At 41.8% G+C, this 14,857-nt stretch overlaps 1 protein-coding gene across 1 annotated transcript in view; it reads right to left on the minus strand.

The window, feature by feature from the left end:
- The window catches only part of LOC132110031 (X-linked interleukin-1 receptor accessory protein-like 2), a 226,021-nt gene that overhangs the window by 12,977 nt on the left and 198,187 nt on the right, over positions 1-14,857 (minus strand). Inside the window, exon 7 of the mRNA XM_059516613.1 lies at positions 4,939-5,084. Coding sequence (XP_059372596.1) covers positions 4,939-5,084 — 146 coding nt within the window. The remainder of the gene's footprint in view (positions 1-4,938; positions 5,085-14,857) is intronic.

Raw genomic sequence — 14,857 nt, forward strand, 5'->3', positions numbered from 1 at the left:
GAAGTACGCCAGATCGTGGTACCCGCAGATGAGGTAACGGCTTTAGTTTCGGCGTACCACAACCAGTTGGGGCATCAGGGACAGGAGAGGACCGTGTCCCTGCTTAGGAGATTCTTCTTTTGGCCCGGGCTAGAGGCATCGGTGCACGCCCTAATTCAAGCTTGCCCGAGATGCATATTGTTTAAGTCCAGACGGGAGGTCCGAGCGCCAATGGTACCCATCCATGCGAAGGCCCCCCTTCATATCATGGCTATGGACTTCTTGACACTGGGCCGACCACGAGATCGCTACCAGAACATCTTGGTAATAACGGATTTGTTCACAAAGTACGCTTGGGCTATCCCCACCCTCGACCAGACTGCAACCACCACCGCTACAGTTTTATGGCGGGCCGTCTTCCAGACGTTCGGATGCCCGGAGTTTCTGCACTCCGATCAAGGAGCCAACTTTGAGTCCAGGGTAATTAGAGAACTATGCCAGTTGTACGGTTGCACGAAAACTCACACCACTTCGTATCATCCTCAGGAGAACGGCGGCTGTGAGAGATTCAATCAGACCCTATTGGGGCTGCTGGGGACCTTGGACCAACAACGGCAGGACGATTGGGTGAGTGCCTTGCCAAACCTCCTACAGGCCTATAACAACAGTATACATAGTACTACGGGTTACGCTCCCACTTACCTGATGTTTGGCAGACACATACGAATGCCTACTGACCTGGTCCTAGGAGTGATAGCCGACCAAGAGGAAGCAAGTGTAACGGAGTGGGTGGGGCGCCATCACCAGCGCTTGCATTTCGCCTACGAGCAGGTGTCGAAAAGGATACAGACGGCAGGAGAGAAAAGTAAGCGGTTGTATGATCGGACTGCTAGAGAAGCCCCTCTACTGCCAGGAGAGAGGGTGTTGGTGAGAGATAATCGGCGGCAGGGGAAGGGGAAACTGAGTGACCGTTGGGAGGCCACCCCTTATGTAGTCTGCCGGCAGCAGAGGCCGGGGCAGCCGGTCTATACCATCCGGCCAGAAGGGAAGTCAGGCCCCGACCGTGTGGTGCACCGGAACATGATTCGCCCATGCCCTAACTACCCTGAAGCCGTGGAAGAAGTCCCCACGGAACCTGTACCAGCGGCCCCCTGGATTGAAGGTTGGGCTGTGGTACCAGGGAGACCCGTGGTGGCACCACCCCCGATCGCCCCGAGAGAACCAGAAGCAGCCCCTGAACAAGCTGAGCCCGATTCACCAGTGAGACGATCCCAGCGAGAGAACCGAGGCCGACCCCCTGCCCGCTATGGGGAGTGGACAGCCCGAGGACGTTCTAGGGACTAGAACGGATTGGCGGGGGAGGATGTCACAAGGTGACGATCTTTAGGGGCGGAACCAAAATTCGGGAAGTTTGGTTCCGCCCGGAAGTGTTTCCGCCCGGACCGGAAAAACAGAACACCGGAACTTCCGGTAGCGCCGTAAGAAGGAAAATCAGGGAATTCGATGCACCTGTGCCTAGTTAGGGACAGCGGTTGGTGATTGGAGGATACGCTGGACAAGGCAGTACTTAAGGCCAAGTTATTTCACAGTCTGGGAAGCTCTCTTTGGTGTGTGTGAAGCACTGGGTTGTGCCCGTCTTGGTACGCTGCTGGTAGCTGTCTAACTCTCTCTCTCCCTCAGGCTGGAATTGTATGATTGTGAAGACATCGCGAACCTTAAAGGTTGAGAAGTGAACAGATTATACGGCGAACTGAGACGACGTGAAAAAGGGGATTGGAAGTGGCATTGATGTGAGTACTAAGAGCCAGTCGAAAGTGCCCTGTATATTGACCTGGCGTTGTGTAGATCTCTCCAGGAGGAGGAGGGCGGCCCTACCCCTAATATAGTGTGGTGGGAGAGCCGAAGGAATACTTATTGAAGTAGTCGCAACGACGACATCACTAGCTAGGCCGCATATTCCATCGCCAGATCCGAACCAAGCGAAGTGAAGGAAGACGGGTGTCCTTTCCGTACACTGAGTGTGGTGGGTGAGTCTTCGTGCTGTGAAAACCTATAATTTTGACGTGGTGTTGTATATTGCTGTGGGCTGCTGTGTATTGCCGTGTGTCCTGTCAGATAAACCCCCGCCTTCACGCACTTCGGCGTGGGAGGACAAGGAGATTGCTGGTCCTAGCCTAGTTCAGTACAGTATACGTTGTGAGCGTGCTTCAGATCTCCGGAGATAGCACGGTACGCTGTGTCCAGCCCAGAGGTGAAAGCCATCCAAAGCAGAGTAACTGTGCTATTGTGCCCAAGTTGATACCTGTGGAGAGAAAAGGAGAGAGAAGTGAATAACACGAGGAGGAATAGAGCGAACCCTGTACTTACAGTACGCTGTGTCCAGCCCAGAGGTGAGAGCCATTTAAAGCAAACTAACTGTGCTATTGTGCCCAAGTTGATACCTGTGGAGAGAAAAGGAGAGAGAGGTGAATAACACGAGGAGGAATAGAGCGAACCCTGTACTTACAGTACGCTGTGTCCAGCCCAGAGGTGAGAGCCTTTCAAAGCAAACTAACTGTGTTATTGTGCCCAAGTTGATACCTGTGGAGAGAAAAGGAGAGAGAGAGTGAATAACACGAGGAGGAATAGAGCGAACCCTGTACTTACAGTACGCTGTGTCCAGCCCAGAGGTGAGAGCCATTCAAAGCAAACTAACTGTGCTATTGTGCCCAAGTTGATACCTGTGGAGAGAAAAGGAGAGAGAGAGTGAATAACACGAGGAGGAATAGAGCGAACCCTGTACTTACAGTACGCTGTGTCCAGCCCAGAGGTGAGAGCCATTCAAAGCAAACTAACTGTGCTATTGTGCCCAAGTTGATACCTGTGGAGAGGAAAGGAGAGAGAGAGTGAATAACACGAGGAGGAATAGAGCGAACCCTGTACTTACAGTACGCTGTGTCCAGCCCAGAGGTGAGAGCCATTCAAAGCAAACTAACTGTGCTATTGTGCCCAAGTTGATACCTGTGGAGAGAAAAGGAGAGAGAGTGGGTAACACGAGGAGAGACTGAGGGAACCTGTACTTACGCCGCTGCCTGTGGAGAAAGAGAAAGCGAGTGAGCACCCAAGGAACGAACTGTGTGAACCAGTACTTACTGTGAGCTGTAATCAGCGAAGAGGTGAGAGCAAAACCAAGCTGAACTAACTGTGCCTGTGTGTCCCAGCCGCTGCCTGTGGAGAAAGAGAAAGCGAGTGAGCACCCAAGGAACGAACTGTGTGAACCAGTACTTACTGTGAGCTGTAATCAGCGAAGAGGTGAGAGCAAAACCAAGCTGAACTAACTGTGCCTGTGTGTCCCAGCCGTTGCCTGTGGAGAAAGAGAAAGAGCGTGAGCACCCAAGGAACGAACTGGGTGAATCAGTACTTACTGTGAGCTGTAATCAGCGAAGAGCCGTTGCCTGTGGAGGAAGAGAAAGAGAGTGGGCACCTCGAGAACGAACTGTGTGAACCAGTACTTACCGTGAGCTGTATTCAGCGAAGAGGAGGAAGAAGGAGGGCGCTACGGATACCTAAGACTCAGGCCGGGGCCCGAGCCCCACGCCCCGGATCCCCGTGGCCCCCTTGCTCCCTGACCTCTTCCCGGCCATAGCCCATCTGGAGGGCCGAGTCAGAGTTTAGTTTTAATTGCCCTTTCCCTATTCCCCAACCTATTTTTAAATATTTAAATAAAGATTGTTTTATCACTTACTTGTTCTCGTGTTGTTTGGCCATTGGGTCGGGTTTGGGGACCTCCTCGAGGTGGAAGTTGAGAAGGGGTGTGGCTTAGTTAAAGCATAGCCAGCCCCTGGGTGTGACACAAACTTGCACTTTCAGCTGTTGAGCTGCTTCTTTTTTTTGCATCATACTGTATGTTCTTTCTTTCTTGATTCATGTGGGAACTGTGATACTTTTTTCAGGATTTTCTTTTTTGAGGAATGGTATGTTTATTTTCAACATTATAAATGTCTTTACTATTGCTCTTGATTTGATGTGTGTTTGATTGACTAAATTCAGCCTGTTATTTTGTTATATAAAAAATAAATAAATAAATAAATACTGTAATTATTCCAAACTTTTCATTGGTAGTGTCACCATTCTTTCCCCACATGAACTGTCATAAACAAAATGTAACGTCCAGCACATCTCACCACTACATCACCAATAGTCTGTCTAAAGGATGGATTCATATATATCTGGGATTTGTTGAGTGTTGTGGTTGATTGAGTGACCATCATTCACAGAGTTTAATGAGCCAAAATGTATCTGTGCAATCAGACCAACAAAAGAGTACGAGTGCTGTGATAAATATTGGTTAATCTAACGCAGTACACATAGCAAGATTATTTATTTATTTATTTATTCATTCAAATAAGAAATAAAAAAGAATGACAAGCAGATAAAATAGAAATAGAATAGAGAGTTCTAGAGTTAGAGGCTAAAGTTATTGTTATTATTATTATTGTTTTTTTATAATAATTAAAAGAAAATAAGAATATAAATAGAAACAGCAAGTGTTAAAGAGTCAAGTATAGATGAATGTGATGGTTTTTAGCCATTTCTTGAAGACTATTTGGATATGTGAAACACTGCAGAAAAATACAAAAGAAAGGATGATAATATCTTTCTTTTAAGTGCACAATGCAAATGAATTTATGTCAGTGCCTAAAACACCTACTAAGTTACTCTTATGATGTTTGTGAGAGAGATGCTGGTACTGTTTGAGCAGGATAACTGATATGTGCTCAGTTTGAAGCACTTTTTAATATCTGCTCCTCGTTTATAACTGCTGTTATATGAATGAGAGAGTCAGAGTTCAGTCGTATCCATGAGAACACAGAGAAGAGAGATGAAGATGAGGAAGACAGCATAATGAAATGAAACATAATGAAAAGATAATGAAACTCATCTCCACCCGGCTACTGTGTGTTCATCTGAGCACTTCACCTTTCTTCTGCAGGATGGCGCTCCCGCTGCCTCGGCCGATGTGGTTCTCCACGGTACAGGTGTAGTTTCCCAAGTCCGTCTCCTCCACAGCGTCAAAGATCAGCGACAGCTCCACCTCCTTCTCCCCCAGAAACTCCCGCATCACCCTGAACACACACACATTAGCACACTTTCACACTAGTCATGCTGTTTCTGCAGAATGACGCAGATATGGAAACTTTCTTCATGCATGGAGCATTACATTTGGCAGTATAAAACAGAGCCTGCTGCGCAGATCCTGTATCCCATCATGCTCTTCTGTTCTCAGCGTGTCTAATGAACCAGAACATAAGAAGCAGTTTGTCTCCTTCTTGACTCATTATCTGACAGCCAAGTGTTGAGATATTCTAACTTAATATTGGTTTGATAATGCAAAATAAATGAAACACAGGTTTTTTTTTTAATTTTTATGCATTTAGTAGAAACTTTTATTCACTTTTTTTATTTTCAATTGTTTTTTTTTACCAGCGTGTGTGTTCTCTGGGAATTGAACCCACAACCTTTTGCACTGCTAACATAATGCTCTATCACTAATCCACAGGAACACATTTTTCAACTGCCTACACAGAGTCATTCCTGAAAGCAGAAGCACACTCCAAATCTGTAAAACCATACACTAATTCTCAGACTTTGAATCAGTTTTAGAATCAACACGTTTTGCAAAACACAACACAGAATTCTCTATGCAGCAGACAAAAATCTATCAGCAATTAATATTATGGCAAAGGTGTTTGCAAATGTTTGCTTTTGAGATTTGTTTGTGATATTTTGAATGCAGTGCTTTATTTTGCAAAAGAGTTGTGAGGCATTTTGCATTTTGTGTGCAATTCTTGGAACTGTGTATAAAGTAAAAAAAAATGAGGCAAAGTTTTGAAAATGTGTGAAAGCAGCTGAAAAAAAACTATATGTCAAACGATTTTCATAGGCTAAACATACAAAAGATCAAAATTACAAAAGCAGAAAGGCTTTAATGTATATACTGAACATACTGTATACTGAAGACTTCACTTCCTGTGTGTTGCTGCCGTGTGTATTGAGTTTGAGCTCCGTCACATTATTTTTTTTATCGACTATATTTCATCTTAAAAATTTATTTTATACACCATAATTTGTCTTTTCTATAACTTGTAAATATATCGTCTATTGCAGGGGTTCCCAAACTTTTCCATTCCACGACCCACCTAGACAAGTGTAATCTATTTCACGACTCACCAAAATATTTGAGAAAAAAATTAAAAAAAAAAAAATTGGTTGTCATTAAGCCTAATCTTACTTAAAAGTTTGATGACAGAAATTAAGTATTTAAGAAAAATAACAATTTTATTTTAGAGTACAACTGAAAAATTTCACTACTAATATTTGTTTAAATTTTTGTTTACAGACGTTAAAATATGTAGTGTCCATAAAAATGTGAAACCGGCTAACTCCAGTGAACTGTAATCTGCGCTGCTGTGTTTTGTGCAGAAAATGCATTCATGATCCTTCCATGTGTGTCGGCAAAAACGGAGCACAATCCAACACTTTTTTAGAAGAGCATAAGAAGCAAAGCAGAACTATCTAGAACAGTTTGGAGACTAAAATAATTGTGAAATAGGTAAAAATAGATAATAATAAACAGATGTGTCTCGTTTTAAATAAACAAACAAACAAAACAACAACAACAAAAAAAAACACAATGACATTTAGTTCAGGCATAAATTTATTTTTGCAATGGTTAAATAAATATTCAGCAATATCTTTAAAAGATTTCTGAACTTTGGCAAATTTTTCTCTTAACTGAGATGATATGTCAAGGAAATATTGCAAATTTTTGTACATTTTGTTATGTGGAAATGTTTAAATCTTGTAGTGTTACAATTAACCCTGTGTTTGTGCCCTGCTCACCCTGTACATGTTAAATGCTTTTTACAAATCATTTCCCAAACGAAAACAGTGCAGAGTTCAAACAGACGATAGAAATGAATGAACATGGCCTACCTGAAAGCATTTTCATAACATTTGAATTTTCTGGTGTATGCAATCTCATGCAGAATATTGTGTATTGAAGTGAGCAAGTTTTTTTTCTTTAATAATGCGGACCAATTGAACCTTTTAATGACATTGCTCTGAGACTGTTATTACAACTCGTGCGCAACCGTGCTTCAAAATACGCAAAAACGCAGACTTGATTGCAATTCAAAAATCACACTAAGGATATTGCAGTTCGTAATTAATGTCGGTAGGCTATATCGTTGTGACGAGTGGGGCGGGGCCGAGAGCCGTGGGAACAGAGTGAGGCCACTGGAGTGATTGGGAAATGAGCAACACCTATGACACTCACCGGTCTCGAGTCCCACGAGGAGATTGGAAGGATACAAAAGAGGAGCAATGACAGTGAAGGAAGGGAGAGGACCAGGGGCCCGTTCTTCATACGTCGCTTATAACGTCCGAGATCACATGACACATCCAAGATGATATCATCGTGCTAATCATGATCCGGCTAATTGGGTTCTACGTACACACCTGTTGTGTATGATTAGTATATCTGGATTGAGTTATCTGAGATAATTGCGTGTTCATGTGTTGGCTTAAAAGGGGATATGTATCGATACTCGAAACCATGATCAGCAGTGCAGCGATTGGCTGGTGGCAAGACGGCAATGTAATGACGTCATATAATTTAAAATGACACCCGACGAAAAACTTGACAAATTTCTGGACTTTTATAAGGAAACAGCCAAGCAAACTAAACTACATAAATGTTATAATAGATACATGAAACAGATAATAGATGCATGTTTTTATTTTATTAGAATTTTTCATGATTCCCAATTATTTATATTCGCAATTTATAATAGTTGTGCAGTCTTTACATTTTTATTTCAATGTAGAAATTATCTATTCATTTCATTTTATATTTGGACAGATTTGTTACGTGACAGCATTAATGAAAGTTTCTTAAGGGTCAATATCATGTTATCTGCATCTCCTGCGCTCCTTCAATCCACTCTTATAATAGCAGTCATCACTCAAAATAATGCACGACTATTATCTGTATAGCATGTGTGTAATACTCTAATACAATTATGAAGTAATAATTTTATGACAAATAAATATTTCAGTGAGTAAAACTGGTTGTGTCTATAGTAGGCTGGACTACACAGCATTTTTATATTATTTTTAAATTAATTTTAAAATGATTATTATTTTAAATTATTGTCCCTGGATCAGTACGATACTCTTGTAATAAAGTAGCGGTGGTAGCAGACATATTTTGAGTATCAGTTCTGGTTGAAAAGAAGCGATCTAATCCTGTTTACATGAAATAAGCTGCTCCCGAGCAGGTTTAAGCTTACGGACCTGTTGCTATGACAGCAGCTCCGGGATGAGCTTCGAAGAACCAAATGATCCAAGATCACGCCAAATCGTCAACATTCAAATCCAGCTAACTGAGTTAGCGACGTACGAAGAACGGGCCCCAGGCCTGGACTTTATTTTGTGTTTGGTTTTTGTTTGTGTGCGACAGTCGTCCGCGTGGGGCTGTTGAGCTGTTTTGTGTTTATTTGGTTAATAAAACTTTGTTTGATTGTCCGCCGGTTCCTGCCTCCTTCTTCCCATGATTGTGGAGTTTTTAATATGTTACACTGGTGCCAAAGCCTGGGAGGAAGGAGGGACACGCTGCCGAAGATCCCTCGCTGCTGAGGTGAATCCGCGGTGCCATTGAGCAGGGCGAGGGAGTCTGCCACCATGGACGCTCGAGGCGTGAGTTGCCAGGGATGGACGAACTCATTCCAGCCCTCGCTCCATTCCCATGGCTCTCGGCCCCGCCCCGCCCCACTCATCACATTCTTGCAGCCCTAGACTGAACTTTGTGTGTGTGTTATTAAAATGCAAATTTAGCTGCAGCCAAGTGACTTTGTGCGACCCACCTTGTTCAATTCTGTGACCCACGAGTGGGTCGCAACCCACAGTTTGAAAACCACTGCTCTATCGTATTCTATAACAAAAAACAATCAGAGCACCTTGTTATCACTAGTTTTATTTTGATTTCCTGAGTCCACTATTTAGCTTATAGCCCATTCGCATCACCAGCATGATTGCTGCTAATCCCGCTTGCATTGCTAATACTCTATTCACACACATTACCATTACTCACTGTTACTTGCTGTAATGGCTGATATTTGTCTACCTTTGAGTGCAGGTGAGGACACGCACCCAGGACGCGATCTTCCCAGATGTCCCTTACTCCGGCGCTGGGACACCACGGACCCTGGGTGCATCCACAGCGGAGGATGCGAGCCAGGCCCCGGTCAAGTCAAGTCAAGTTAAGTCACCTTTATTTATATAGCGCTTTAAACAAAATACATTGCGTCAAAGCAACTGAACAACATTCATTAGGAAAACAGTGTCAATAATGCAAAATGATAGTTAAAGGCAGTTCATCATTGAATTCAGTGATGTCATCTCTATTCAGTTAAATAGTGTCTGTGCATTTATTTGCAATCAAGTCAACGATATCGCTGTAGATGAAGTGTCCCCAACTAAGCAAGCCAGAGGCGACAGCGGCAAGGAACCGAAACTCCATCGGTGACAGAATGGAGAAAAAAACCTTGGGAGAAACCAGGCTCAGTTGGGGGACCAGTTCTCCTCTGACCAGACGAAACCAGTAGTTCAATTCCAGGCTGCAGCAAAGTCAGATTGTGCAGAAGAATCATCCGTTTCCTGTGGTCTTGTCCTGATGGTCCTCTGAGACAAGGTCTTTACAGGGGATCTGTATCTGGGGCTCTAGTTGTCCTGGTCTCCGCTGTCTTTCAGGGATGTAGAGGTCCTTTCTAGGTGCTGATCCAGCATCTGGTCTGGATACATACTGGATCCGGGTGACTGCAGTGACCCTCTGATCTGGATACAGACTGGATCTGGTGGCTACGGTGACCTCGGAATAAGAGAGAAACAAACTAATATTAATGTAAATGCCATTCTTCTAATGATGTAGAAAGTACATTGAGTCGACGACTTCTTCCCCCGGAACCACTTCGCTCCCCTCCGTGACACAGAATGTGATACTGTGATTGTCAGAGACTCCATCGTCCGACACGCCCATGCTACACTAAACAAAGGTGAAGTTCACACTCACGGTTTCCCTGGTGCTCATGTTCCTAAAGGCCGACGAGAGCCCCAGAGCAGTCGTGCTTCATGCCGGGGTTAATGACACCACGCTGCGGCAGATGGAGACACTGAAGAGGGACTTAAGGAGCCTGATCGAGATGGTGCGCAGCACGACGCCCATGGCTACGATTATCGTATCAGGACCACTGCCCATGTATCGACGAGTACACAAAAAGTAGAATTTTTACTTTAAATGAATGGTTATTGTCATGGTCTAAAGAACAGAAGCTGCTCTTTGTTAATAACTGGAATCTTTTCTGGGAGCATCCTAGGCTTTTTGTGCTGATGGCCTGCACCCCAGCAGAGTCGGAGCGGAACTCCTTTCAGACAACATCTTGTGCTGTCCATTCTATTAAGACTGTGTCTGTTACCTGCCAACAAATACAGATTCGCAAATAACTTGCCTGATTTATCTCAATTGCTGTGTCCCTACAAATACACATGAACTAGACGAAATGACTGGCAACATGGGCACTATTTTCTATAATATATTAGAAGCTGTTGCCCCCATCAAATTGAAAAAGTTAGCGAAAAACGTACTGTGCCATGGTATAACAGTAATACACACTCTCTCAAGAAAGAAACTCATAGTCTTGAGTCGTTATCTTTAGTTCACATCCCAAAACCATTCAAGATGGCGGTTATTAAGCCTCTTATTAAGAAACCACAACTAGATCATAATGAACTGGCACATTATAGGCCCATTTCAAATCTTGTATTTATGTCTAAAATTTTAGAAAAAGTTGTGTCTGCTCAATTGAGCTCCTTCCTGCAAAAAAATCTCTATTAAGAATTTCAGTCAGGATTCAGGCCCCACCATAGCACAGAAACTGCACTTCTTAAAATTACAAATGACCTGCTTCTTGCGTCTGATCAAGGCTGCATCTCATTGCTAATTTTACTTGATCTTAGTGCTGCGTTCGACACCATAGATCATGACATACTCATAGATCAATTACAAATCCATACAGGTATTCAAGGGCAGGCTCTAAGATGGTTTAGATCCTACCTGTCCGATCGCTACCACTTTTTTTTATTTAAATGGGGAGTCATCTCATTTATCACCAGTAAAATATGGAGTACCACAAGGATCTGTCCTAGGTCCTCGGCTATTTTCAATATACATGTTGCCCCTTGGTAATATTATTAGAAAATACGAGATTAGTTTCACTGTTATGCTGATGGTACTCAACTATATACAAACTGGATTCCAAAAAAGTTGGGACACTGTACAAATTGTGAGTAAAAAAAAAGGAATGGAATAATCTTACAAATCTCATAAACTTGTATTTTATTCACAACAGAATATAGATAATATATCAAATGTTGAAAGTGAGACATTTTGAAATGTCATGCCAAATATTGACTTATTTTGGATTTCATGAGAGCTACACATTCCAAAAAAGTTGGGACAGGTAGCAATAAGAGGCCGGAAAAGTTAAATGTACATATAAGGAACAGCTGGAAGACCAATTTGCAGCTTATTAGGTCAATTGGCAACATGATTGGGTATAAAAAGAGCCTCTCAGAGTGGCAGTGTCTCTCAGAAGTCAAGATGGACAGAGGATCACCAATTCCCCCAATGCTGCGGCGAAAAATAGTGGTGCAATATCAGAAAGGAGTTTCTTAGAGAAAAATTGCAAAGAGTTTGAAGTTATCATCATCTAAAGTGCATAATATCATCCAAAGATTCAGAGAATTTGGAACAATCTCTATGCGTAAGATTCAAAACCATACTGGAGGCCCGTGATCTTTGGGCCCTGCATCACATACAGGAATGCTACTGTAATGGAAATCACAACATGGGCTCAAAATACTTCCAGAAAACATTGTTGGTGAACACGATCCTTCGTGCCATTCGCAGTTGCGGCTGTCATATGAATTAAGTTACCCAAGTACCTATTAAGTACCTAAATAGCCTTCTACCACGCTACAATCCATCACGCTCCCTAAGGTCACAAAACGGTAGTTCTTGGTAGTTCCTAGGATAGCAAAGTCCACTAAAGGACGTAGAGCTTTTTCACATTTGGCTCCCAAACTCTGGAATAGCCTTCCTGATAATGTTCAGGGTTCATACACACTCTCTCTCTTTAAATCTAGATTAAAAAAAACATCTCTTTTGCCAAGCATACGAATAATGCATTTAATAATTTGTGACTGCAGTTTAATCTGATCAAATACACATTCTTATTCTTTAGCTTGGGTTTAACTAAATAATTTTACTTTGTTGGAACAGCAGCTATGCTAATTATGCATCTATTTGTTTCTCTGTTTCTGCTGGATCTTCATCCCGTGGTAACTAGGATTTACACAAGCTCCAGTCTGGATCCAGAACACCTGAGAAGAGATGATGCTGATCCTCAGAGGACCTCAGATGATGCTAACCCTGAATCAACAAACAGAACTAAGAAATTTTGCTATTGTCTGGTTGACTACGTCTTGTATTATTTTTTTCGAACATTTCTGCCATATGCACATAAACTGACAGTCACCAATGATAAGCTACTACTAAATATTATAGAAACTTAATTTTCTGTAAAGTTGCTTTGAAATGATTTGCATTGTAAAAAGCGCTATACAAATAAACTTGAATTGAATTAAACATACTGAACAGACATGTTTCACATTTCAGTCTGAATAAATCCCGATTTCAAGGTCTTTGAGGATAATTGAACTCTTTTGATCTTGCTCTCATATTTGGATTCACATAAAAAATGGAAACGAAGAGCTGAGGCATCCATAAAATATTAGTCCCATCAAAATATTCCTAGCTTACATATTGTTAAAATATCATGATGTGTTATCCTATGCTCAAGAATTCATTTGTATAAAATAAAAGCACTGAGAAAGATCAATTCAATATTCTGAAATGTCACCCTTTCAAAACTGACTAAAGTTACAATAAAAGCCAGAAACAGGTCTATTATTCTCCAGTGCTTCCTGTCAGTAGTGACATTCAACCAGGCAATTTTCCTGAGTAATTATTTATTCTTTATACTTTAGATGTGAAACATGAAGAAAGCTCCACTGTGAATACAGATCCAGCATCTCTAAGAGTAATAGAAGAGCATTATTCACCTGAAATGAAGGAGTAATTCATACAGATCAAACAGACATCAAAGGAAGATGAGCATAGATAATGGCTGACACTGACTCAAACATGAAACACCATCAGAGCAGTTATGTGACAGATCTATTATTTTAACAAATGAGCATGTCCTCAGATCAAATAATTAGCAGCCGGTTTTGGCCATCACAGCAGGTCACGTGTAATGTCAGCTCCTCACTGAAATGTATTTTCCAAGAACTGATTTTCTTCTTTCACCTGGACTCACGATGAGTCCACACTCTTTCACACCTGTAGCTCATCACTGCCTTAACAATATACTGTGTGTACCGGCTATTTATCACATCATGGGGACCAAATGTTCCCACAAGGATAATAATACCAGAAAATCTTGAACTTGTGTGGACATTTTTTTTTGTATTTGACAATCTAAAAATGCACAAAGTTTCCTGTGAGGGTTAGGGTTAGGTGTAGGGTTGGTGTAGGGCCATAGAATATACAGTTTGTACAGTATAAAAAACATTACACCTCTGTGTGTGTGTGTGTGTGTGTGTGTGTGTGTGTGTGTGTGTGTGTGTTTAGCAGATGGAATTATGAGTGTGATGGGCTTATGCTGCTGGAGCTCTGGTTCTTGCTGAGTTTAATGGCGGTCACACTAGGATTAGATGCAGAATTACTTCAGACCATCTGTTTGTGTGGTTTTTGGGAGGGAAAAAGTTCATTCATAACTTAATTTGAAATAAGTAAATTGGACGTAGTCTAAAGGCTTTTATCATGGGCATGATTTCCCAGCAGTGCAACTTCATTAGACAGAAAGTGAGTGTACTATACAGTCATCACTCGACAGAATATATGGACAATTACACCTATAGGGGACTAATGACATTGCCTTCTTTGCAGTTATAACAGATTCCACGTGATTTTGGGGCATTTCTATGGGTCTTTTGCACATTCATCCAGTAGATCATTTGTGAGCTCAGACACTGACATTGGATGAGAAGACCTGGCTCTCAATCTCTGTTCTGATGGGTGGAGGTCAGAGCCAGTCGAATTCTTCTACACCAAACTCCTCCAACCTTTACAGAGCTTGCTTTATGTACTCAGTCATGCTGGTTAGAGAAACGGTCCTCCCCAAACTAATCTCACAAAGTTGGAAGCACAGCATTGTCCAAAATGTCTTGAACATATACACATAACATTAAGTCAAATCAAGTCTTACTCAAATACAGCGTCTTAAATGACCCTAAGCAGCTGGAAGAAGATCTGATGTGATCTTAAAGTGACAGCAGCTTAATATAGCTCTGCTGTCTAAGGACTAAAGAAAGAAATCATTTAGATTTACTCCTGACTGAGTAATGTCTATAGGGATTAATCTATATTAAATGTATACCTTATAGTATTTGGTATTTCTGTTAGTAATATCTGAAAAATATAACGCATTGCTTGTTTCACTTGTATATTTGTCCTGTTATATACATATCTTGTAATGTGTTTGTTTGTACTTCATTTATTTATATTTAACATTATTTAGTAGAATACAAGGTTTGGTTAAAAACAAATAAATCAATCAATAAATAAATTGTGCATTGTTCTTTTTACACATTTTGTTATATATTACACATTAACATTTGAAACATTTACACACTTGCCTATTACCTTTTGGGCTTA

Source organism: Carassius carassius, chromosome 29 (assembly GCF_963082965.1).
Source record: "Carassius carassius chromosome 29, fCarCar2.1, whole genome shotgun sequence".
In the NCBI taxonomy this organism is placed as follows: Eukaryota; Metazoa; Chordata; class Actinopteri; order Cypriniformes; family Cyprinidae; genus Carassius; species Carassius carassius.